The sequence below is a fragment of the Pristiophorus japonicus genome, chromosome 10 (genome assembly GCF_044704955.1).
Source record: "Pristiophorus japonicus isolate sPriJap1 chromosome 10, sPriJap1.hap1, whole genome shotgun sequence".
Taxonomy (NCBI): Eukaryota; Metazoa; Chordata; class Chondrichthyes; family Pristiophoridae; genus Pristiophorus; species Pristiophorus japonicus.
This window is the reverse complement of record NC_091986.1, coordinates 46922370-46949954: the sequence shown is the minus strand read 5'-3', so window position 1 is coordinate 46949954 and position 27585 is coordinate 46922370. Positions and strand designations below refer to the sequence as shown.

At 45.5% G+C, this 27585-nt stretch overlaps 1 protein-coding gene across 1 annotated transcript; it reads left to right on the top strand.

Moving 5' to 3' along the window:
- pdzk1 (PDZ domain containing 1) lies at window positions 1-26301 on the top strand. Its single transcript, XM_070891413.1, has 8 exons — window positions 1-210; window positions 1207-1438; window positions 9194-9330; window positions 12812-13007; window positions 14362-14558; window positions 23457-23657; window positions 25270-25599; window positions 26242-26301. Exons 1-8 carry the CDS (start codon window positions 1-3, stop codon window positions 26299-26301), a joined length of 1563 nt encoding a protein of 520 aa, XP_070747514.1.
- Window positions 26302-27585: the final 1284 nt, after the last annotated feature.

Below are 27585 nucleotides of genomic sequence, written 5' to 3'. Positions count from 1 at the left end.
ATGGCAGATCCAATCCAGCCTCGAGTTTGCAAACTGTCCAAGAAGGAAGGCGAGACCTTTGGTTTCTTCTTAAGGATAGAGAAAAATATAGAGGGACACCTGATCCGCTCTGTGGTGCAGGGAGGTCCAGCTGATCAAGTTGGTCTGAGAGATGGCGATCGAGTCCTCAGGGTCAACACGGTGTTTGTGGATAGTGAGGAGCACCAACAGGTAAGGGCCGCATATGCTGGGTCTAACAGCAGGTCCCCTAACATTTCTCACCACCCCGCCCTCCACTTCAACGGTCATTATGGAAACCCTTCTAGATTTCGTTAGAATCCCCACCATCAATGTTTCCGCGAACTCGCGGTCCCTTTAAATGCGCCGCGTGGCCTTTCTAGCGGCAGCAGTTGGCGAGCGGCCTGCGATGGGCTGTCTCGATTGGTGTGTCGGCGCACGGCCGCGCCCCTTAGAGGGAATATTGTCCACAATAGGCCAGGAATTAGGAACATTCTTTACCAGCCTCGAGAATGGAGGAGGACTTGTCACCACAAAATATTTACATGACTTTATAAATAGAGGCATAGAGTACAAAAGCAAGGTAGTTATATGAAACCTTTATAAAATCACTGGTTAGACCTCACTGTTTACAATTCTGGGCACCACACTTTAGGAAAGATGTCAAGGCCTTGCAGAGGGTGCGGAGGAGGTTTACCGGAATGGTTCTAGGGATGAGGAACTTCAGTTACGTGGAGAGACTGGAGAAGCTGGGGTTGTTCTCCTTAGAGCAGAAAAGGTGAAGGGGAGATTTAATAGTAGTGTTCAAAATCATGATGGAGTAAATAAGGAGAAACTGTTTCCAGTGGCAGGAAGGTTGGTAACCAGAGGACGCAGATTTAAGATAATTGGTAAAAGAACCAGGGGAGATGAACATTTTTGTGTGCAGTAAGTTGTTGTGATCTGGAACGCACTATCTGAAAAGCCGGTGGATGCAGATTCAATAGTAACTTTCAAAAGGGAATTGGATAAATATTTGGAGGGGAAAACATGTACAAGGCTGTGGGAAAAGAATGGGACTAATTGAATTGCTCTTTCAAAGGGGCGGCACAGGCACGATGGGCTGACAGAATTCAGTGGAAAAGTAAACCATGCGGGGTATAAAGCTAGCAGCTGATTGGCTATCGCCTGTCAACAACCAATTTCCACCTTCCATATTCTCTGTTTCAGGTGGTAGAAATGATTAAGAAGAATGGGAGTTCGGTCACCCTTCTGGTATTAGATGGTGCCTCTTATACACATGCCAAGAAACAAGGCATTAATCTATCTCAACTCAGCAGTCCCAATCCTACCCCAATCCAGCCTGTGGAGAATGGAGTCAGTGGAAAAACACCGCAGCCAAAATTGTGCTACTTGGTGAAACAAGCCTGTGGCTTTGGATTTTCACTGAAGACCATCCAAGGTAAGACTTTAAAATAATTTGGTGTATACTTACTGATCTAATGCATTTAGGAAGCCAACTGGTATGTTAACCTTTATTGCAAAGGGGTTAGAAGAGCAAGGAAGTCTTGCTACAATTATATAGGGCTCTGGTGAGACCACACCTGAAGTACTGTGTACCATTTTGGTCTCCTTAGCTAGGAAGGATATACTTACGTTAGAGGGGGTGCAACAAAGGTTCACCTGGAATACCTGGGATGAGGGGTTTGTCCTGTGAGGAGAGATTGAGTAGGATGGGCTTATACGCTCTGCTGTTTACAAGAATGAGAGGTGGTTTCATTTAAATGAATAACATTCTGAGACGATTTGACAGGGTAGATGCTGAGAGGCTGTTTCCACTGATTGGAGAGTCTAGAACTAGGGGTCATAGTCTCAGGATAAGGGGTTGGCCATTTAGGACTGAGATGAGAAGACATTTCTTTGCTCAGAAGGTTGTGAATCTTTGTAATTCTCTACCCCAGAGGGCTGTCAATGCTCAGTTGTTGAGTATATTCAAGACACAGATGAATAGATTTTTGAATATTAAGGGATTTGGGGATTGGGCAGGAAAATGGAGTTGAGGTAAATGATCAGCCATGATCTCATTGAATGGCAGGGCAGGCTTGAGGGGCCGTATGACCTACTCCTACTCTTATGTTCTTCTCATGGTTAAAAGTCTAGATACAAATGGATGCTGGTTATCATCCGACCCACAGCACACATGTAAATGAGGAAGTTCAGATTGTAATAAGTCTGCAACACTTCTACCATAATAAGTAAGCTTGTTACATTGAGTGACCATTTCCCTTATTAAATCCCCTTAATACCGACAGTTCATAAAGCTATCCGAAACTCAAAAAGAAAGGGTATGTTGGAAAAGTCTACGCTAATTAGAATATTTATTATACTTAATCAGAATAACCGTATCAAGAAACTGAGTTGATTTTTACTGATTTGCTAAATGCCTTGATTAAAAGTTTTAAAGGACTTGCAGTTTTTAATTAATTATTCATTCATGGAATGTGGGCGTTGTTGGCAAGGCTGACCTTTATTACACATCCCGAATTGCCCTAATTGCCGGTGGTGAGCCACCTTCTTGAACTGTTGCAGTCCCAGTGGTAAAGCTGCTCCCACAGTGCTGTTAGGGAGGGAGTTCCAACATTTTGACCCAGCGACAATGAAGGAACAGCTGATATATTTCAATAGATAAGGTAGATAAGGTGGTTAAGAAAGCATACAGAATACTTGCCTTTATTAGCCAAGGCATAGAATAGAAGAGCAGGGAGGTTATGCTTGAACTGTATAAAACATTAGTTAGGCCGCAGCTTGAGTATTGTGTGCAGTTCTGGTCACCACATTACAGGAAAGAGATGATTGCGCTAGAGAGGGTACAGAGGAGATTTACGAGGATGTTGCCTGGACTGGAGAATTTTAGCTATGAGGAAAGATTGGATAGGCTGGGTTTGTTTTCTTTGGAACAGAGGAGGCTGAGGGGAGATATTATTGAGGTGTATAAAATTATGAAGAGCCTAGATAATGAATAGGAAGGACCTATTTCCCTTAGCAGAGGAGTCAACAATCAGGGGGCATAGATTTAAAGTAATTGGTAGGAGGTTTAGAGGGGATTTGAGGGGAAATTTCTTCACCTAGACGGTGAAGGAGGTCTGGAACCCACTGCCTGAAAGGGTGGTAGAGGCAGAAACCCTCACCACATTTAAAATATACTTGGATGTGCACTTGAAGTGCCGTAGCCTACAGGGCTACGGACCAAGAGCTGGAAAGTGGGATTAGGCTGAATAGCTCTTTGTTGGCTGGCACGCACACGATGGGCCAAATTGTCTCCTTGCATGCTGTAAATTACTATGATTCGATGATTCTATAATTTCCAAGTCAGAAAGGTGTGTGACTTGGAGGGGAACGTGGAGGTGGTGGTGTTCCCATGCACCTGCTGCCCTTGTCCTTCTAAGTGTAGTGGTTGTATGTTTGGGAGGTGCTGCCGAAGAAGCCTTGGTGAGTTGCTGCAGTGCATCTTGTAGATGGTACACACTGCAGCCACGGTGCACCGGTGGTGAAGAGAGTGAATGTTTAAGGTGGTGGATGGGGTGCCAATCAAGCGGGATGCTTTGTCTTGGATGGTGTCGAGCTTCTTGAGTGCTGTTGGATCTGGACCCATCCAGGCAAGTGGAGAATATTCCCTCACACTCCTGACTTGTGCCTTGTAGGTGGTGGAAAGTTCAGACCCCACCTTATAACAGGGGTGTTAGTGCGATCGCATTTTGGCCGCGATGGCCATTATAATAGGTTAGCGCAATGATAGCAATCAAGATGAATGTTGTGGATCACCATTAAATAACATAGAAACATAGAAAATAGGTCAAGGAGTGGGCCATTCGGCCCTTCGAGTCTGCACCACCATTCAACAAGATCATGGCTGATCATTCCCTCAGTACCCCTTTCCTGCTTTCTCTTCATACCCCTTGATCCCCTTAGCTGTAAGGGCCATATCTAACTCCCTCTTGAATATATCCAATGAACTGGCATCAACAACTCTCTGCGGCAGGGAATTCCACAGGTTAACAACCCTGAGTGAAGAAGTTTCTCCTCATCTTAGTCCTAAATGACCTACCCCTTATCCTAAGTCTGTGTCCCCTGGTTTTAGAAACATAGAAACATAGAAAATAGGTGCAGGAGTAGGCCATTCGGCCCTTCTAGCCTGCGCCGCCATTCAATGAGTTCATGGCTGAACATGCAACTTCAGGACCCCATTCCTGCTTTCTCGCCATACCCCTTGATCCCCCTAGTAGTAAGGACTTCATCTAACTCCTTTTTGAATATATTTAGTGAATTGGCCTCAACAACTTTCTGTGGGAGAGAATTCCACAGGTTCACCACTCTCTGGGTGAAGAAGTTTCTCCTCATCTCGGTCCTAAATGGCTTACCCCTTATCCTTAGACTGTGACCCCTGGTTCTGGACTTCCCCAACATTGGGAACATTCTTCCTGCATCTAACCTGTCTAAACCCATCAGAATTTTAAACGTTTCTATGAGGTCCCCTCTCATTCTTCTGAACTCCAGTGAATACAAGCCCAGTTGATTCAGTCTTTCTTGATAGGTCAGTCCCGCCATCCCGGGAATCAGTCTGGTGAACCTTCGCTGCACTCCCTCAATAGCAAGAATGTCCTTTCTCAGGTTAGGAGACCAAAACTGTACACAATACTCCAGGTGTGGCCTCACCAAGGCCCTGTACAACTGTAGCAACACCTCCCTGCCCCTGTACTCAAATCCTCTCGCTATGAAGGCCAACATGCCATTTGCTTTCTTAACCGCCTGCTGTACCTGCATGCCAACCTTCAATGACTGATGCACCATGACACCCAGGTCTCGTTGCACCTCCCCTTTTCCTAATCTGTCACCATTCAGATAATAGTCTGTCTCTGTTTTTACCACCAAAGTGGATAACCTCACATTTATCCACATTATACTTCATCTGCCATGCATTTGCCCACTCACCTAACCTATCCAAGTCGCTCTGCAGCCTCATAGCATCCTCCTCGCAGCTCACACTGCCACCCAACTTAGTGTTATCCGCAAATTTGGAGATACTACATTTAATCCCCTCGTCTAAATCATTAATGTACAGTGTAAACAGCTGGGGCCCCAGCACAGAACCTTGCGTTACCCCACTAGTCACTGCCTGCCATTCTGAAAAGTCCCCATTTACTCCTACTCTTTGCTTCCTGTCTGACAACCAGTTCTCAATCCATGTCAGCACACTACCCCCAATCCCATGTGCTTTAACTTTGCACATTAATCTCTTGTGTGGGACCTTGTCGAAAGCCTTCTGAAAGTCCAAATATACCACATCAACTGGCTCTCCCTTGTCCACTCTACTGGAAACATCCTCAAAAAATTCCAGAAGATTTGTCAAGCATGATTTCCCTTTCACAAATCCATGCTGACTTGGACCTATCATGTCGCCTCTTTCCAAATGCGCTGCTATGACATCCTTAATAATTGATTCCATCATTTTACCCATTACCGATGTCAGGCTGACCGGTCTATAATTCCCTTTTTTCTCTCTCTCTCCTTTTTTTAAAAAGTGGGGTTACATTGGCTACCCTCCACTCGATAGGAACTGATCCAGAGTCAATGGAATGTTGGAAAGTGACTGTCAATGCATCCGCTATTTCCAAGGCCACCTCCTTAAGTACTCTGGGATGCAGTCCATCAGGCCTTGGGGATTTATCGGCCTTCAATCTCTTCAATTTCCCCAACACAATTTCCCGACTAATAAGGATTTCCCTCAGTTCCTCCTCCTTACTAGACCCTCTGACCCCTTTTATATCCGGAAGGTTGTTTGTGTCCTCCTTAGTGAATACCGAACCAAAGTACTTGTTCAATTGGTTCGCCATTTCTTTGTTCCCCGTTATGACTTCCCCTGATTCTGACTGCAGGGGACCTATGTTTGTCTTTACTAACCTTTTTCTCTTTACATATCTATAGAAACTTTTGCAATCCGTCTTAATGTTCCCTGCAAGCTTCTTCTCGTACTCCATTTTCCCTGCCCTAATCAAACCCTTTGTCCTTCTCTGGACGTCCCCAACATCGGGAACAATCTACCCACATCTAACCTGTCCCGTCCCGTCAGAATCTTGTATGTTTCTATGAGATCCCCTTTCATCCTTCTAAACTCCAATGTATAAAGGCCCAGTTGATCCAGTCTCTCCTCATATATCAGTCCAGCCATCCCGGGAATCAGTCTGGTGAACCTTTGCTGCAGTCCCTCAATAGCAAGAACGTCCTTCCTCAGATTAGGAGACCAGAAATGAACACAATATTCCAGATGAGGCCTCACCAAAGCCCTGTATAACTGCAGTAAGACCTTCCTGCTCCTGTACTCAAATCCCCTAGCTATGAAGGCCAACATACCATTTGCCTTCTTCACTGCCTGCTCTACCTGTATGCTGACTTTCAATAACTGATGAACCATGACACCCAGGTCTCGTTGCACCTCCCCTTTTCGTAATCTGCCACCATTCAGATAATAATCCGTCTTCATGTTTTTGCCCCAAAGTGGATAACCTCACATCATACTGCATCTGCCATGCATTTGTCCACTCACCTAACTGTCCAAATCACCCCCTCATATCTCACACCGCCACCTAGTTTCATGTCATCTGCAAACTTGGAGATATTACACTAAATTCCTTCATCCAAATCATTGATGTATATTGTAAGGAGCTGGGTCCCAGCACTGAGCCCTGCGGCACTCCACATTCTGAAAAGGACCCATTTATCCCGACTCTCTGCTTCCTGTCTGCCAACTAGTTCTCTATCCACGTCAATATATTACCCCCAATACCATGTGCTTTGATTTTGCACACCAATCTCTTGTGTGGGACCTTGTCAAAAGCCTTTTGAAAGTCCAAATACACCACATCCACTGGTTCTCCCTTGTCCACTCTACTAGTTACATCCTCAAAAAATTCCAGAGATTTGTCAAGCATGATTTCCCTTTCATAAATCCATGCTGACTGAAATTAAAGAAGTCTGCCAGCAATGCAACTCATTTTATTTATACTGCAGTCTGTGCTTGGTGTATGCCCACACCACTTAGAAGGGTTTAATTACACAAAAGGTAATTGGACCTTAACGAAGTGAGAACATGGGCCCGAAAGTCAGTACCGCTGGAAAACTGGTGCTCCCCCTACTTTTTTGTGGCCATTAGCGCCAAAATGTTTTCGTGGCTGAGTCACCCCACATTCAGCTCCAAAAGTGAACAAATGGGTCCCAGCGCTAATGAACCCTTCCAAAGTGGATTTTTAAGTGGTGTGGCTGTCTTAATTTGAGCGTTATCAATACTGAGAAATTCAGCATGCAGGTAAGGGTTTCTAATGAGTCAGCTGCTCCCTGGCCTTTTTGAAGGCAAGTGTTTGCAGCAAGGCCCTGAGGGGGAAGGAGGTTGGAAGGATGGCTGGAGTAAGAGCTGCAAGGAGAGCCAACAGGTTCACTGATATGGAGCTGGAGATACTGATGGACTGTGTGGAGGACAGAAGAAGAATACTGTTTCCTGATGTGGGGAGACCTGGCAGACCGCCAGTACATAATGCATGGTGGTAGCTTGCAGGGGAGGTGTCAGGCACCTTTATATATGTGGACCCACCCTTTCAGGAGGGTGTTGGCCAGTCTGCATCCGGCACTTACGGGGTGGCGATGAGTCGACGTCTCCTAGCTCTGGGGTGATGGGGATCCTCCTCCTCCTCCTGCACCTCTTCCTCCTCAGGTGGTACTGCTGGCTCGACCTCCAGCGACTGTCCCCTCATAATGGCCAAGTTGTGCAGCATGCAGTGGAACACGGCGGTTATGGAGACTATTGAGGAGAGTACTGCAAGTTGCCACCAGAGCGATCCAAGCACCGGAGCCTATGCACTGTTCGATGATGCACCTGGTGGCACAGTGAGCGTCATTGTATGCATACTCTGGCGCTGTCCTGGGGTTTCGCAGAGGAGTGAGCAGCCAAGTGGACAGGAGATATCCCTTGTCCCCAAGCAGCCAACCACAATCCTGATTCGGGCTGGTGAAGACGGCAGGCACACTGGTCTGGTGCAGAATGAACGAATCATGGCTGCTGCCTCTCTTGCCCGCTGCCTGTCTGCAGGGTGCTGACGGTGACACCTTCTCCTGCGTGCTGCCCTGCTTCTGACCAGGTGTACCAGGTGTCGCCCTCCCAACACTTCTCCCATCCTCAGGGTGAACCCTGCCAAGCAGGTCTCTGCAGCCCACAGGACTCCAGTAAAGTGTCAGACCTGAAAGTTGTACAAAAGTACAGGAGTATGTGCAAACCTCTGAGCAGCACTCAGCAGGTTTAATGGAGCCAAAACAACTAATAAAACTATATGAAAAGATAAATACTGTGCATGCTGGAAAATTAAATAAAAACACGAATAATTAATAAAACTATATGAAAAGATAAATACTGCGCATGCTGGAAAATTAAATAAAAACAATAATAATTAATAAAACTATATCATATAATAAATGCTGCAGATGCATGCTGGAAAATGAAATAAAAACAATAATAAGCAATAAAACGTTTTACTTACCAAAGGGCCCCAGCGATGTTGCGTTCGAGCACCACATCGAAAATCTTGCGAGGGCACTGCCAGGTGAATTTCGCTGTGGTAGTCCCTTTCCAGCAGCCCGTACACTGCAGAGCTCACCGCTGGAAACCTTCCTTTACAGCGGCTTCACCGTTACCGGCGGAAGTAAACACCGCTGGAATTCCCCCCAAGCTGAATATGGCTCGGGGAGGGAAAAGTACCTGACTGCGGTGGCCAATCGATTTTTTCGATCGACTACCCAAACTCCGCGGTAGCCGTCCCGTCAGAGATGGTGAATTTCGGGCCCAGCTGTTTGTGCCTGAAATAAACAGAGCGCTTATGGTGCCGTGACCGGAAACTCTGAAACTGACGTGAACACAAACACTAATTGGCTGATGCATTTTTGACTGATAAAAATGGTTGTTCGATTTAAAGATGAACAATTTAAGTGGTGGGGGCTGTATTATTTTGCAGGATTAATTTTCAAAAGATATATGGGAGTGCATATTGGGAAATGAGGATTATCCGGGGAGCGAACTTACGATTTCTCACTGTGCAATCCCAAGGAACTAGAATCTGTCCCGCTCACCCCGAATATCTGCTGACATTAGCTTTTACTCAAACCTTGCCTTTTGCAGGAGTTCCTGGTCTCTTCATGACCGAGATCTCTCCTTCCGGTGCTGCCTCCAATGCTGGAGTCCAATCCAACGACCGAATGGTTGAACTGAATGGAGCAAATGTTGAAAACTTTACTCACGATCAAATGGTGACCAAGGTACTCGATGTAACGTCTGGACTCATTCTCCGAGTGTACAATCAAACTCCCTTTCTAACTACAACAACTTGTATTTGTACAGTACCTTTAATGTAGTAAAACGTCCTGAGGCGCTTTACGGGAGCGACTATCAAACAAAATTTGACACCGAGCCACATAAGGCGATATTAGGACAGGTGACCAAAAGCTTGGTCAAACAGATAGGTTTTAAGGAGCATCTTAAAGGAGGAGATTGAGGCTGAGATTTAGGGAGGGATTTCCAGAGCTCAGGGCCCAGGCAGCTGAAGGTACAGCCGCCAATGGTGGAGTGATTAAAATCAGGGATGTGCAAGAGGCCACAATTGGGGGAGTGCAGAGATCTCAGAGAGTTGTAGGGCTGGATGGTGAAAAGTTTGCAGAGGTTCCAAAATAGTTACAATCATTCAGCCAGCGCTAGAGTGCTTAGTTATATATGATCCTTTTCTCAGGCTAACGCAGTGAAGCCATGGCAATGGTTGCTATGGGAACTGCTAATGTCTCTCTGGGACCCTAATGATAATGTGTCTCTGCTGTGTACCCTAACTCGCACCGAGTCCTGTTCACCCATCACCCCCTGTGCCCGCTGACCTTCATTGGCTTCCAGTCCGGCAACGCCTCGATTTTCAAATTCTCATCCTCGTGTTCAAATCCCTCCATGGCCCTCGCCCGCTCCCTATCTCTTTAATCTCCTCCAGCCCTATAATCCTCTGAGATATCTGTGCTCCTCCAATTCTGGCCTCTTGCGCATCCTCGATTTTAATCACTCCACCGTTGGTGGCCGTGCCTTCAGCTGCCTGGACCCTAAGCTCTGGAATTACCCCTCTAAACCTCTCCACCTCTCTACCTCTCTCTCCTCCTTTAAGATGCGACGTAAAACCTACCTCTTTGACCAAGCTTTAGGTCACATGCCCTAATCTCTCCTATGTGGCTCTGTGTCAAATTTGGTGCGATAATGTTCCTGTGAAGCACCTTGGGGTGTTACTTTAAAGGCACAATATAAATGCAAGTTGTTGTTGGGACAGTAAAGGAGTACCTGTGCTCCTCTGAAATTGGGGTAAGGTACATTGTTGGGTAGGAAGAAGCTTTAGGCCATGTGGTACCTGATCATATTTGCTCTGACGTTGTTTTGCCAAAGGTGGATTATTTCATTCCTGGCACCGAGACTATATCTGAGGGATGATTTTCCAATGTGGTCAAAAGTCAGATCATGAAATCATCACAGTGACCATTGGTGTGTAATAAAAAGATAACACCTGGTACCAATATTCCATCAAGTATGTATAGTTTGTCTCTTTATAGAATCTTACAGCTCAGAAGGAAGCCATTCTGCCCATCGTGCCTGTGCCGGCTCTTTGAAAGAGCTATCCAATTAGTCCCACTCCCCCTGCTCTTTCCCCATAGCCCTGCACATTTTTTCTTTTCAAGTATTTATCCAACTCCCTTTTGAAAGTTATGATTGAATCTGCTTCCAGATCATAACGCTCTGCGTAAATAAATATCTCCTCATCTCCCCTGTGGATCATTAACTATATTTAAATTACACATGAACTTATTTTTTCTCCCTGTCAATATGATCATAAGAACCTTCCCGCACTATCCCCATATCCCTTAATTCCCTTTGTTCCCAAAAATGTATCAACATATCTTGAATATACTCAACGACCGAGCATCCACAGCTCTCTGGTAGAGAATTCCAAAGATTCACAACCCTTTGTGAAGAACTTTCTCCTCATCTCAGTCCTAAATGGCCGACCTCTTATTCTGAGACTGTGACTCCGTGTTCTAGATTACCCAGCCAGGTGAAACATCCTCCCTGCATCTACCCTGTCAAGTCCCTTAAGAATTTTATATGTTTCAATTAGATCACCTCTTATTCTTCTAAACGCTAGAGAATATCGACCTTGTCTACTCAATCGCTCCTCATAGGGCAATCCCCTCATCCCAGGAACCAGTGTGGTGAACCTTCGTTGCACTCCCTCTGAGGCAAGTATATCCTTCCTTCGGTAAGGAGACCAGAACTGTACACAGTACTCCAGGTGTGGTCTCACAAATGCCCTTTATAATACATATCATACCGTTAGGTGTGAGTCCTATCAGACTGACCTTACGTGGAGGGGTGTAATGATGGATACATTAGGTGGGACTTTACCTAACCCGAAGAGAAGGTGGAGAGAGATGGCTCCGGCTGTTTTCTAAAAGGAACAGTTTGCAATCTCACTACAATTAGCTCAGTGAGGAAGGCTTTCCCCTAGGTGGCTGAGTTCAACCTGACACTTAGAATGATTGCAGTTTATCGGAACTGAACTGCAAAACACCCATTTCTGATTCCTCTGGCCAACCCCCATGGAGAACAACCAATCTCCTTCCTTCCCTGAAAATGCAGGCTTGGGGCCCTCGTATCTCTTCGGACTGTGGCTAGACCCTGGCTCCATTCTACTGCCCCATCTTTCGGTTCAGATCTTAAGACCCAGTTCAACTGCATGATGGATGTTTAAAAATCTATTGCCACTATATAAAGAAGAGGGAGTTCTCCCAATGACCTGGTCACCATTCCTTCCTTAATCGACTTAATAAAACAGATTTACTATCTGATTTACCATTTATGGGATCTTGCTGTGCATAAATTGGCTGCTAAATTTGCTGACCTAACACCAGTGGTTGCCTTTCAAATTATTTCTTAAAGCTGGCAAGGCAAGTTGCGAAGGTGGTTTAAAAAGCATATGGGTTACTAAATAGCGGAATAGAATCTAAAAGCACTGGTTAGGCATTAGCTGCAGTATTGTGGACCATTCTGGGCACCGCGCTTCAGGAAAGATGTAAAGGCCTTAGGAAGGGTACAGAGGAGGTTTACCAGGATGTTACCAGGGATGAGGGATTTCAGTTATGAGGAGGGGTTGGAAAAGTTAGGAGATTTTCACGATGATGAGTAGAAAGTTAGAGGTTTTCAAGATGATGAGTAGATATAGAAAAACGATTCCCTCTGGCGAGTGGGTCAAAAACCAGAGGTCATAGATTTAAAATCATTAACAAAAGATCTAGAAGGGCGATAAGGAAAAATGTTTTCACTCAGAGAGTTGTCAGGATCTGGAACACTCTCCCTGAAAAGGTGGTGGAACCTGATTCCATCAATAATTTTAAAAGGGAGTTGGACAGGTACTTGAGGGTGGGGAACCTACAGGGTTAAGGACAAAAGGCAGGGCATGTGGGACTAAGCATGACATGTCTGTCGAGCCGAGCCGGCCTTCTGAAGTGCTCTTACAGAGAGCCATCACAGGCTTGACAGGCTGAATGGCCTCCTCCTGTGCAGTAAGTTTTTATGATTCTATGAATTCACTGGTTTAAGCACACCACATCAAGGCAAGCTTGTTCTTTCTTAATATTGCTACTGGATAAAGCCTAACTATCCTCATTCCGGAAATAAGATTTTTGATACATATTTTTTACCATGTTGAACGTTTTGCAGATGAAAGCGTCAGGAAACAACATTGTGCTCCTGCTGATGGACGAGGCCTCAGATAAATACTTCAAAGACAAAATGATTAAGATTGTGGCATCAATGGCAAGTGTGAAAGGACTGCCTCACAAACCACGGATCGTGGATTTAACCAAAGGAGCTCAAGGCTACGGTTTCTACTTGCGAATGGAACAAGGATGCCAGGGTATTGTAAACTACGGTGTTATTTGTAAGGGCCTGATTTTCCAAGCACTGCTCCTGGTGCAGAGTCTCCCCCCGTGGGAGTGCGCATCAGGAAGTCATGGGCGTGACACTTGCCCTTAAAGAACCCTGTCTTAAAGAAGGAAAACAACCAGGTCTCTTGCTCTTATTCTTGTTCCTGATTGGGTTAACGGGGTAATACTTGCACTCCAAGCACAAAGACTCTCCCACCTGCAGTGTGTATCGGAAAGTCGATTGCATTATATTAATGATTAATGCTTGTGTTATCTCCACATCCAATTACTCCAACACTCTCCTCGCCGGCGTCCAGCCTTCCACCCTCCGTAAACATCAGCTCATCCAAAGCTCTGCTGTCCCGTGTCCTAACTCGCACCCAGTCCCGTTCACCCATCACCCCTGTGCTCGCTCCCGGTCCGGCAAAGCCGCGATTTTAAAATTCTCATCTTCGTGTTCAAATCCTTCATGGCCCCGTCCTACTCCCTATCTGTATTCTCCTCCAGTCCCACAACCCTCCGAGAACTCTGTGTTCCTCCAAATCCTAGCATCCCCAATTATAATTGCTCCACCATTGGCTACTGCCTAGGCCCTAAACTCTGGAATTCCCTCCCTAAACATCTCTACTCATCTCTCCTTCTTTAAGACGCTCCTTAAAACCTACCTCTTCACCTGCCCTAATATCTCCGGCTCGGTGCCAGATTTTGTTTGATAACTTTCCTGTGAAGCGCTTTGGAATGTTTTATTATGTTAAAGGTGCCGTATAAGTACAAGTTGTTATTGTTAGTCTCTGCCCATTAAATATAATTGTGAATCTATAGCCAGCTGATAGAGGGGTTTTACAAATTGGTGCAGGGTTGAGCAGCTCCGGTTGATATTTTAGAGTGCGGGGGAGATGGAACACGTTTCCTTTACCTTCAGTCATCTGCATTTGAACTTAAACCAAATTCAGAGCACGAGGGTCTTCCCTCTCTGTGGGATGTGAAGGTCCTACGTGAAGTTATCCTTGGACCATCTCAACCCATTCTCCAAAAGTGCCCAGCGTGAGCCACTATTTGGTAATAAGTTGGGAATCTTGTTGAAAGAGGAACACGGTTGGCTGGCATGTGAAAAGAAGAATAATCAGTACTGCAGTAAAGGTTACAGTCGGTCCGTGGGATCGAGTTCAGGAACGTTGACCTACATCCAATCTTTGTATCCATCGAGTCCCTCGCTGATGCCCCCGGTCTAACTCTGCATCTTCAAATCAGAAGACCGCACCACAGTAAAAGTGACCATGAAGCTATCGGATTGTCGTAAAAACCCTACTGGTTCATTAACGTCATTCCTTTGTAAATGTCTAGGTCACTACATCAGGGAGATTGACACAAACAGTCCAGCAGAAAAATCCGGGCTAGTTGATGGTGATCTTCTGGTTGCTGTGAACGGGGATGGCGTGGACCATCTAGATCATGAATCCCTAGTTGATAAGATAAAGAAGTGCGGGAACAAGACCACATTCCTTGTTGTCGATAGTCTAACGAATGATCTTTACAAACAGGTGGGTGAATGACTCATCACAGAACCAAAGTCAAACGAGAAAACCTATTGTGACTGACCTCAGTTGTACTACGAGTGGAATCTGGAATTGAGTTACTTCACTGTTAATCCAGTGAACCTTTCTCTTAAATCAGGACCGTATCAAATTGCAACTCCAGAACCGTGGGATTTCAATCACCTTTTCTTTTATTCTGATGCTTCATGACGTAATTTTAAGAAGGAATAGAAATATAGAAACACAGAAACATAGAAAATAGGTGCAGGAGTAGGCCATTCGGCCCTTCGAGCCTGCACCACCATTCAATAAAATCATGGCTGATCATTCACCTCAGTACCCCTTTCCTGCTTTCTCTCCATACCCCTTGATCCCTTTAGCCGTAAGGGCCATATCTAACTCCCTCTTGAATATATCCAATGAACTGGCATCAACAACTCTCTGCGGTAGGGAATTCCACAGGTTAACAACTCAGTGAAGAAGTTTCTCCTTATCTCAGTCCTAAATGGCTTACCCCTTATCCTTAGACTATGTCCTCTGGTTCGGGACTTCCCCAACATCGGGAACATTCTTCCAGCATCTAATCTGTCGAGTCCCGTCAGAATTTTATATGTTTCTATGAGAGCCCCTCTCATCCTTCTAAACTCCAGTGAAAACAGGCCCAGTCGATCCAGTCTCTCCTCATATGTCAGCCCTGCCATGCCGGGAATCAGTCTGGTGAACCTTCGCTGCACTCCCTCAATAGCAAGAACGTCCTTCCTCAGATTAGGAGACCAAAACTGAACACAATATTCTAGGTGAGGCCTCACCAAGGCCCTATATAACTGCAGTAAGACCTCTCTGCTCCTATACTCAAATCCCCTAGCTATGAAGGCCAATATACCATTTGTCTTCTTCACCGCCTGCTGTACCTGCATGCCAGCTTTCAATGACTGATGTATCATGACACCCAGGTCTCGTTGCACCTCCCCTTTTCCTAAACTGCCGCCATTCAGATAATATTCTGCCTTTGTGTTTTTGCCACCAAAGTGGATAACCTCACATTTATCCACATTATTCTACATCTGCCATGCATTTGCCCAGTCACCAAACCTGTCCAAGTCACCCTGCAGCCTCTTAGTGTCCTCCTCACAGCTCACACTGCCACCCAGCTAAGTGTCATCTGCAAACTTGGAGATATAACACTCATTTTCCTTCATCTAAATCATTAATGTATATTGTAAATAGCTGGGGTCCCAGCAATGACCCCTGCGGCACTCCACTAGTCACTACCTATCATCTGAAAAGGACCCATTTATCCCGACTCTCTGCTTCCTGTCCGCCAACCAGTTCTCTATCCACGTCAGTATATTACCCCCAATACCATGTGGTTTAATTTTGAACACCAATCTTTTGACTTTGTCTGGTTCTCCTTGTCCACTCTACTAGTTACATCCTCAAAAAATTCTAGAATATTTGTCAAGCATGATTTCCCTTTCATAAATCCATGCTGACTTGGACCAATCCTGTCACTGCTTTCCAAATGCGCTTTCATTTTTAATAATTGATTCCAACATTTTCCCCACTACTAATGTCAGGCTAACCGATCTATAACTACTTGTTTTCTCTCTCCCTCTTTTTTAAAAAGTGGTGTTACTTTAGCTGCCCTCCAGTCCATAGGAACAGATCCAGAGTCGATAGACTGTTGGAAAATGATCACCAATGCATCTACTATTTCTAGGGTCACTTCTTTAAGTACTCTGGGATGCAGACTATCAGGCCCTGGGGATTTATTGGTCTTCGATCCCATCAATTCCCCTAACACAATGTCATGCCTAATAAGGATTTCCTTCGGTTCCTCCTTCCCACTAGACTCTCGGTCACCTAGTATTTCCGGAAGGTTATTTGTGTCTTCCTTCGTGAAGACAGAACAAAAGTATTTGTTCGACTGGTCTGCCATTTCTTTGTTCTCCATTATAAATACACCTGAATCTGACTGCAAGGGAGCTTCGTTTGTCTTCACTAATCTTTTTCTCTTCACATATCTATAGAAGCTTTTGCAGTCAGTTTTTATGTTCCCAGCAAGCTTCCTCTCATACTCTATTTTCCCCCTACCAATTAGACCCTTTGTCCTCCTCTGCTGAATTCTAAATTTCTCCCAGTCCTCAGGTTTGCTGCTTTTTCTGGCCAATTTATATGTGACTTCCTTGGATCTAACACTATCCTTAATTTCCCTTGTTAGCCATGGTTGAGCCACCTTCCCCATTTTATTTTTACTCCAGACAGGGATGTACAATTGTTGAAGTTCATCCATGTGATCTTTAAATGTTTGCCATTGCCTATCCACTGTTAACCCTTTAAGTATCATTCGCTAGTCTATTTTAGCCAATTCACTTCTCATACCATCGAAGTTACCTTTCCTTAAATTCAGGACCCCAGTCTCTGAATTAACTGTGTCACTCTCCATCTTAATAAAGAATTCTGCCATATTATGGTCACTCTTCCCCAAGGGGCCTCGCACAATAGGATTGCTAATTAGTCCTTTCTCATTACACATCACCCAGTCCAGGATGGCCAGCCCTCTAGTTGATTCCTCGACATATTGGTCTAGAAAACCATCCCTAATACACTCCAGGAAATCCTTCTCCACCATATTGTTACCAATTTGTTTAGCCCAATCTATATGTAGATTAGAGTCACCCATGATAACTGCTGTACCTTTATTGCAGCATCCCTAGTTTCTTGTTTGATGCTGTCCCCAACCTCACTACCACTGTTTGGTGGTCTGTACATAACTCCCACTAGTGTTTTCTGCCCTTTGCTATTTCGCAGCTCCACCCATACAGATTCCACATCATCCAGGCTAATGTCCTTCCTTACTATTGCGTTAATTTCCTCTTTAACCAGCAACGTCACCCCGCCTTCTTTTCCTTTCTATCTATCCTTCCTGAATGTTATATACCCTGGATGTTGAGTTCCCAGCCTTGGTCACCCTGGAGCCATGTCTCTGTGATGCCAATTATATCATATTCATTAATTGCTGCCTGTGCAGTTAATTCGACCACCTTATTCCGAATACTCCTCGCAAAGCCTTCAGGCTTATCTTTTTAACACATTTGGCCCCTTTAGAATTTTGCTGTAATGTGGCCCTTTTTGATTTTTGCCTTGGGTTTCTCTGCCCTCCACTTTTACTTTTCTTCTTTCTATCTTTTATTTCTGCCATCATTCTACTTTCCTTTGTCTCCCTGCATAGGTTCCCATCCCCCTGCCATATTAGTTCACCCGCTCCTCAACAGCGCTAGCAAACATTCCCCCTAGGACATTGGTTCCGGTCCTGCCCAGGAGCAGACTGTCTGGTTTGTACTGGTCCCACTTCCCCCAGAACCAGTTCCAATGTCCCAGGAATCAATTATTAAGGATGAAATAGCAGTGACAGGATCGGTCCAAGTCAGCATGGATTTATGAAGGGGAAATCATACTTGACAAATCTTCTGGAATTTTTTGAGGATGTAACTAGTAGAGTGGACAAGGGAGAACCAGTGGATGTGGTGTATTTGGACTTTCAAAAGGCTTTTGACAAGGTCCCACACAAGAAACTGCTGTGCAAAATCAAAGCACATGGTATTGAGGGTAATATACTGATGTGGATAGAGAACTGGGTGGCAGACAGGAAGCAGAGAGTCGAGATAAATGGGTCCTTTTCAGAATGACAGGCAGTGACTAGTGGAGTGCCGCAGGGCTCAGTGCTGGGACCCCAGCTCTTTACAATATACATCAATAATTTGGATGAAGGAATTGAGTGTAATATCTCCAAGTCTGCAGATGACACTAAACTGGGTGGCGGTGTGAGCTGTGAGGGGGACGCGAAGAGGCTGCAGGGTGAATTGGACAGGTTAGGTAAGTGGGCAAATACATGGCAGATGCAGTATAATGTGGATAAATGTGAGGTTATTCACTTTGGGGGCAAAAACGCGAAGACAGAATATTATCTGAATGGCGGCAGATTAGGAAAAGGGGAGATGCAACGAGACCTGGGTGTCATGGTTCATCAGTCATTGAAAGTTGACATACAGGTACAGCAGGCGATGAAGAAGGCAAATGGTATGTTGGCCCTCATAGCTAGGGGATTTGAGTATAGGAGCAGGGAGGTCTTACTGCAGTTGTACAGGGCCTTGGTGAGGCCTCACCTGGAATATTGTGTTCAATTTTGGTCTCCTAATCTGAGGAAGGACATTCGTGCTATTGAGGGAGTGCAGCGAAGGTTCACCAGACTGATTCCAGGGATGGCTGGACTGACATATGAGGAGAGACTGGATCAACTGGGCCTTTATACATTGGAGTTTAGAAGGATGAGAGGGGATCTCATAGAAACATACAAGATTCTGACGGGACGGGTAGGTTAGATGCGGGTAGAATGTTCCCGATGTTGCGGAAGTCCAGAACCAGGGGACACAGTCTTAGGATATGGGTAGGCCATTTAGGACTGAGATGAGGAGAAACTTCTTCACTCAGAGAGTTGTTAACCTGTGGAATTCCCTGCCGTAGAGAGTTGTTGATGCCAGTTCATTGGATATATTCAAGCGGGAGTTCGATATGGCCCTTACGGCTAAGGGGATCAAGGGGTATAGAGAGAAAGCAGGAAAGGGGTACTGAGGGAATGATCAGCCATGATCTTATTGAATGGTGGTGCAGGCTCGAAGGACCGAATGGCCTACTCCTGCACCTTTTTCTATGTTTCTATGTCAGTCCCACACTGCCCTGTACATTTACCCAATGGTCAGTCCCACATTGTCCTGTACATATACCCAATGGTCAGTCCCACACTGTCCTGTACTTTTAGATAAGAACATAAGAAATCGGAGCAGAAGTAGGCCAGCTGGCCCCTCGAGCTTGATCCGCCATTTAATAAGATCATGGCTGATCTGATCTTGGCCTCTGATCTTGGCCTCTATTCCACTTCCAGGCCCTCTCTCCATATCTCTTGACTCTTTTATCTTTCAAACTTCTGTCTAAATCCACTTTAAATATATTAAGTGGCCCAGCCTCCGCAGCTCTCTGGGGTAGTGAATTCCAAAGATTCACGATCCTCTGAGAGAAAATATTCATCCTTATTTCCATTTTAATGGGCGATCCCTTATTTTGAGACTATTACCCCAATGGTCAGTCCCACTGTCCTGTACATTTACCCAATGGTCAGTCCCACTTCCAGTGTATTTACCTCAATGATCAGTCCCACACTGTCCAGTACATTTACCCCAGGGGTCAGTCTCACACAGTCCAGTACATTTACCCCAATGGTCAGTCCCACACTGTCCTGTACATTTACCACAATGGTCAGTCTCACATTGTCCAGTACATTTACCCCAATGGTCAGTCCCACACTGTCCAGTACATTTACCCCAGGGGTCAGTCCCACACTGTCCAGTACATTAACCCCAATGGTCAGTCCCACACTGTCCTGTACATTTACCCAATGGTCAGTCCTAGTGTCCTGTACATTTACCCCAGGGGTCAGTCCCACACTCTCCTGTACATTTACCCCAGGGGTCAGTCCCACACTGTCCTGTACATTTACCCCAATGGTCAATCCCACACTGCCCTGTACATTTACCCCAGGGGTCAGTCCCACACTGTCCTGTACATTTACCCCAATGGTCAGTCCCACACTGCCCTGTACATTTACCCAAGGGGTCAGTCCCACACTGCCCTGTACATTTACCCCAGGGGTCAGTCCCACACTGTCCTGTACATTTACCCCAGGGGTCACTTCCACACTGCCCTGTACATTTACCCCAGGGGTCAGTTCCACACTCTCCTGTACATTTACCCTAGGGGTCAGTCCCACACTGTCCTGTACATTTACCCCAATGGTCAATCCCACACTGCCCTGTACATTTACCCCAGGGGTCAGTCCCACACTGTCCTGTACATTTACCCCAATGGTCAGTCCCACACTGCCCTGTACATTTACCCCAGGGGTCAGTCCCACACTGCCCTGTACATTTACCCCAGGGGTCAGTCCCACACTGTCCTGTACATTTACCCAATGATCAGTCCCATGCTGCCCTGTACATTTACATATGAACATAAGAAATATGAGCTATAGTAGGCCAGCTGGCCCCTCGAGCCTGTTCCGCCATTTAATAAGATCATGGCTGATCTGATCTTGGCCTCTGATCTTGGCCTTAAGTCCACTTCCCTGCCCTCTCTCCATATCCCTTGACTCCTTTATCTTTCAAAATTCTGTCTAATTCCACTTTAAATATATTAAATGACCCAGCCACCACAGCTCTCTTCGGTAGTGAATTCCAAAGATTCACGATCCTCTGAGAGAAGAAATTCCACCTCATTACTGTTTTAAATGGGCGATTCCTTATTCTGAGACTAATGGTCAGTCCCACTGTCCTGTACTTTTACCCAATGGTCAGTCCCACACTGTCCTGTACTTTTATCCAATGGTCAGTCCCACTGTCCTGTACTTTTACCCAATGGTCAGTCCCACACTATCCTGTACATTTACCCAATGGTCAGTCCCACACTGTCCTGTACATTTACCCAATGGTCAGTCCCACACTGTCCTGTACATTTACCCCAATGGTCAGTCCCACACTATCCTGTACTTTTACCCAATGGTCAGTCCCACACTATCCTGTACTTTTACCCAATGGTCAGTCCCACACTGTCCTGTACTTTTACCCAATGGTCAGTCCCATACTGTCCTGTACTTTTACCCAATGGTCAGTCCCACACTGTCCTGTACATTTACCCCAGGGGTCAGTCCCACAATGTCCAGTACATTTACTCAATGGTCAGTCCCACACTGCTCTGTACATTTACCACAGGGGTCAGTCCCACAATGTCCAGTACATTTACCCAATGGTCAGTCCCAGTGTTCTGTACATTTACCCCAGGGGTCAGTCCCACACTGTCCTGTACATTTACCCCAATGGTCAGTCCCACACTGCCCTGTACATTTACCCCAGGGGTCAGTCCCACACTGCCCTGTACATTTACCCCAGGGGTCAGTCCCACACTGTCCTGTACATTTACCCAATGATCAGTCCCATGCTGCCCTGTACATTTACATATGAACATAAGAAATATGAGCTATAGTAGGCCAGCTGGCCCCTCGAGCCTGTTCCACCATTTAATAAGATCATGGCTGATCTGATCTTGGCCTCTGATCTTGGCCTTAAGTCCACTTCCCTGCCCTCTCTCCATATCCCTTGACTCCTTTATCTTTCAAAATTCTGTCTAATTCCACTTTAAATATATTAAATGACCCAGCCACCACAGCTCTCTTCGGTAGTGAATTCCAAAGATTCACGATCCTCTGAGAGAAGAAATTCCACCTCATTACTGTTTTAAATGGGCGATTCCTTATTCTGAGACTAATGGTCAGTCCCACTGTCCTGTACTTTTATCCAATGGTCAGTCCCACTGTCCTGTACTTTTACCCAATGGTCAGTCCCACACTATCCTGTACATTTACCCAATGGTCAGTCCCACACTGTCCTGTACATTTACCCCAATGGTCAGTCCCACACTGTCCTGTACTTTTATCCAATGGTCAGTCCCACTGTCCTGTACTTTTACCCAATGGTCAGTCCCACTGTCCTGTACTTTTATCCAATGGTCAGTCCCACTGTCCTGTACTTTTACCCAATGGTCAGTCCCACACTATCCTGTACATTTACCCAATGGTCAGTCCCACACTATCCTGTACATTTACCCAATGGTCAGTCCCACACTGTCCTGTACATTTACCCCAATGGTCAGTCCCACACTATCCTGTACTTTTACCCAATGGTCAGTCCCACACTATCCTGTACTTTTACCCAATGGTCAGTCCCACACTGTCCTGTACTTTTACCCAATGGTCAGTCCCATACTGTCCTGTACTTTTACCCAATGGTCAGTCCCACACTGTCCTGTACATTTACCCCAGGGGTCAGTCCCACAATGTCCAGTACATTTACTCAATGGTCAGTCCCACACTGCTCTGTACATTTACCACAGGGGTCAGTCCCACAATGTCCAGTACATTTACCCAATGGTCAGTCCCAGTGTTCTGTACATTTACCCAGGGGTCAGTCCCACACTGTCCAGTACATTTACCCAGGGGTCAGTCCCACACTGTCCAGTACATTTACTGAGGGTGCAGTCCCAGTGTCTGTACATTTTGCATAGTATAGTATGAGGTAGTCCCTCATGTCAAGGATGACCTTATTCCACACCAAAAAGGGATGAGTTCACAGGTGTTTCAATGAAGGACCTCACATTCCAAGTCCCGATCTACATCTTGAATGATTGAAGATGCTTGTGCGTGAATTATTTTAACATGGAGTGGCCGCTGCACACCAGCCAACACACGGGCTTGACATAACAAGGTCTTGGTCCAGTGGAAAAGTTTAACCAAGACGACTGGAGACCAAGCTCTGCTGCATGGACCTAGTACGCACACAATCTCCTACTGTTCATAGAGCGCAGTGTGGGCTGCCCCGTTCTGCACCTTCCTTGGGCACCGACCCCGCTGTTGTTATACGCTGCACCACTCTTGGGCCTCTGCCTTGCTGCTGGGCTCCTCGACTCTGACCTCGCCATTCCATTACATTTACCCAATGGTCAGTCCCACATTGTGCAGTACATGTACCCAAGGTCTATTTTCCACATGACTGTGATTATTTAGAATAATGATTGTAACTAGTAATGATCGAATGTTTTGTATTGTCCATTGTCAGTGGGGGGTGCGGATAAATTGTGCTTTCTGCTACGGCGTTGACAGATACCGAGATTACTTTATTTCCCCACAACCTGGCAGATAACCTGTGACCTCCGCGCAATGAATCATGGTACGATTCCATCATAGCTGTAATCTTTAATTAAAGTGGTAACTTGCATCACCTTCCTAATATCCAATCATAGGCTGGCATTTCTCCAATTTGCTACTGGGAAGAAGTTTATGAATCACATCTGCCAGTGGAGAGTGAGGAGTCCCAAGAGAGTGAGAGATCGGCGGACAGTCCTCAACACAGTCCCAAACTGTGCAACCTCACGAAAGGCCCAGAAGGATACGGCTTCATTCTCAATGGAATCAAGGGTGTGCAAGGGCAGTTTATAAAACAGGTACAAATATTTCAACACTATGGGGTCGAAATTCGGTACTGCCGTTTTTGAGGTGGTGTCGCCCGCCTGAGTGCTGATTTTACCATCAGGCATGAGGTGCAGGCTCAAACGGCCAAATTCAGTTTTTACTCCCAAAGATGAGAGAGCAGCACTAAAAAGTGGCATTGCACACTCATCCTCTGCGCCAAAGCGGCGGGAGCTCTGGAGGCCGACTCAATTTCGCAATGGGAGGTTGGTTAAAAAAACGGGAAGAGAAAAAAAAATTAAAACTTCTCCGACCCACACACACACTGTTACAACTAATGAAAACATGCAGAAATAAATTTAAAAAAAAACTTACCTTGCTCTCTGGGCGATTCCGCCTGAGATCCGTTATGTACTCAATGCTTTTTTCGGCTGTAAGAACGCCTGCCGGGAAGGCCGTAGTGAAGACCAAATATCGGCAGAGCGGCGCCAAGGGGACGTTGCACACTGGATGACGTCATCATGTGGGTGGCATTAGAGGGCACAGCGTTACCGCTTGGCACCTTTACCAAAGATCCAACTGAATTTCTCCAGAGGCGTGGACGCTGCTTACCAGCGATGCTAGGACTTTGCCGCCTGGTAGCGGCCTCCCACCGGCGGTAACAGGTGGCGTTAGAAATGGAATTTTGACCCCTTAGAAGTTACAATCATATGGCACAGAAGGAGACCATTAGCCCCATCGTGTCAGTGCTGGCTCTTTGAAATAACTATCCAATTAGTCCCACTCCCCCTGCACTTTTCCCATAGCCCTGCACATTTCTTCTTTACAAGTATTTATCCAATTCCCTTTTGAAAGTTACTATTGAGTGGTCAGGAGGTGAGTAGAATGTCCAACGTCCGTCATGCCCTTGTAGCCAGGTTATTGCTATGGCTGGTCCAGGTCAGCTTCTGATCAATGGTCACCTCCTGCCCCCCATCCCCCCCACTACCCCCGCCCAGAATGTTGATGGTGGGGGAATTGGCAAGAGATGATTTATAAAGCTCCTTTCACATTCCCAGATGCCCCACAATGTTTCATAGCCAATTAAGTATTATTGAACTGCATTGTTTAGGCAAATGTAGGGTGAGCAATGGTGCTCTGCAGAGGGAAGAGGCAATGTGGAACAGTTATGGTTTCCATGGTTTCTTGAAAATAATTTCTGTAACCTTTCTGTCAATAATTAACTGTGAAGTCTCTCATTCTGAATCGATAGTGGTATAATATTGAATTGGCGAGTTAAAGTTACAAGGGCTTGCCAAAATAAAGACAATCAGCACTCGAGAAAAATATGATATACACAAGCCAAGATCTTGACTATGTGGGGATGAGTCAGTTTGTTTGCATTTAAGGCCTGACAGGGAATCACATAGCACAGAAGGAGGTCATTCGGCCCATCGTGCCTCTGCCGACTCTTTGAAAGAACTATCCAATTAGTCCCAGTCCCCCCTGCTCTTTCTCCATAGCCCTGCAAATGTTTTCCTTTTTGAGTATATGTCTGATTCGCTTTTGAAAGTTACTATTAAATCTGCTTCCATCACCCTTTCAGGTTGTGCGCTCCAGATTATAACAAAATGTTGCATTAAGAAAGTTCTACTCATCTCCCCCAAGGTTGCTAAAGGAAGCTCAGCAGACGAGGCAGGCCTGGAAGTGAATGACATACTGATTGAAGTGAATGGTGTCAATGTGGAGGCGGACACACACGAAGAATTGGTGGAGAAAATAAAGAGCAGTGGGGATAAGCTGAGCGTGCTGGTGGTTGGAAAGGAAGGGTATGATCACTTCAAAGCAACGAATACTTCAACCTCTCCGACTGTAATCCCAGTGCCAACGCCTGAGCCAGTTATTCCTTCCGACAATATCAAAGAAGAAGACATTGATGGGGAGCCAGTAACTGAGGAGCCAGTAGCTGACAGCCCTACACAGGAAAGGAGAGAGCAGGTAAATCACTCAACAACAACTACTTGCATTTATTTAGTGCCTTTAACCTAGCAAAACATAGCTCAAGGCACTTCTCGGGAGTGCAATCAGACAAAAATCGACACTGAGCCACATAAGTAGGTGGACAGGTGACCAAATGCTTGGTCAAAGAGGAAGGTTTTAAAGAGTGTCTTAAAGGAGGAGAGTGAGGTGCAGATGTTTAGGGAGGGAATTCCAGAGCTTGGGGCTCAGGCAGCTGAAGGCACGGCTGCCAATGGTGAAGCGATGGAAAACGAGGATGCTCAAGAGGTCAGAATTGGATAACGGCAGAGTTACATTGTACTTACAACACAGAAACAGGCCATTTAGCCCAACAGGACTGCTCCACATGAGCCTCCTTTCAGTCTACTTCATCGAACCCCATCAACATATCCTTCTATTCCTTTCTCCCTCTCGGGGAGGGTTGTGGGGTTGGAGGAGGTTACAGAGATAGGGATGGGCGAGGCCATGGAGGGATTTGAACAAGGAGATAAGATTTGTAAAATTTGAGACGTTGCCAGACCAGGAGCCAATGTAGGTCATGGAGCAACAGGGGTGATGGGTGACTGGGACTTGGTGCATGTTTGGATACTTAAATTAAATTCTTTATTATTATTTTTCTAGGCCAAGTCATCCTCCTCATCATCAGCTGAAGAGGATACCGATGATGATACACAAATGTAAAAAGGTCTTAAAAGGAACATACATAGAGGAGCAACACATCACCTTTCAGCTGCTCTTAATAACTGGGATGATCTGCAGTGGTTTATAGCACGGATTCAATTTTTATTGTTGATCAAACTTTGTTCCTCATTTAAGCAAATTTTCGACATGCAAGTGTTTCGAAGTAATGATGCTTAATTGTTATTCATATCTTTAAAATTATATCATAGAATCATACAGCACACGAGGCCATTTGGCCCAGCGTGACTGTGCTGGCTCTCTGAAAGAGCTATCCAATTAGTCCCACTCCCCCCTGCTCTTTCCTCATAGACCTGCAATTTTCTCCCCTTCAAATTTTTATCGAATTCCCTTTTGAAAGTTATTATTGAATCTGCGTATTCCAGATCACAACAACTCACTGCATAAAAATAATGTGCCCTCCTCTTCTCCTCTAGTTCTTTTGCTAATTATCTTAAGTCTGTGTCCTCTGGTTACCGACCCTGCTGCCAGTTGAAACAATTTCTTCACCAATCATTTCTTTCAATTGAGCAAGGGCCCAGCGGAACCCTGTAACTCTCCCGCTTTCCAATTACCACTACAACTATTTGCGTTTATATCGCGCATGCTCGACTCTGGGGGACTGTCTAAGAAGAAGAATATAGTAAAATGTCCCAAGATGCATTTTCAAATAAAATTTGACACCGATCCACATCAGGAGAAATTTGGGCAGAGATAGATTTTAAGGAAGAGAGAGAGGCAGAGAGATTTAGGGAGGGAATTCCAGAGCTTAGGGCACTGCTATTTACCATTTCTAAATCCCTCTCACTTTTGGAGGATTGCAGGAAATCCTTCCTCATAGCATGTTTCAGAGACACATTCTAGAGGACAAAAATACTTTCTAATGTCGAGCGTACCTCGTCCCCTATGTATTTTATGCGCCTTGGTTTTCCCATCCCTATCTACATTAACTAAGTTAACCAATAGGGATAGAGCCCAATCCTTTCATCATTAAAAAAAACCTTCAATAATATCTCCTCTAAGGATGAAATTCAATTTGGGGGTGGGATGGGGGGTGTGTGGAGGGGAGGGTGTAAAAATGGTAGTAGTGGATCAGCTCCCCATTATATACCCCGCCCGATTCTCCTCCCCGTCTTTCGGTTGAGATGTTAAACCGAGACCTTGTCTATCCTCTATGGTGGATGAATGAGATCCCACAGCCACTATTTGAAGAAGAGCAGGGGAGTTCTCCCCAGTGTCCTGGCCAATAGTTATCCCTCAAACAACATCACTAAAAACAGATTACCT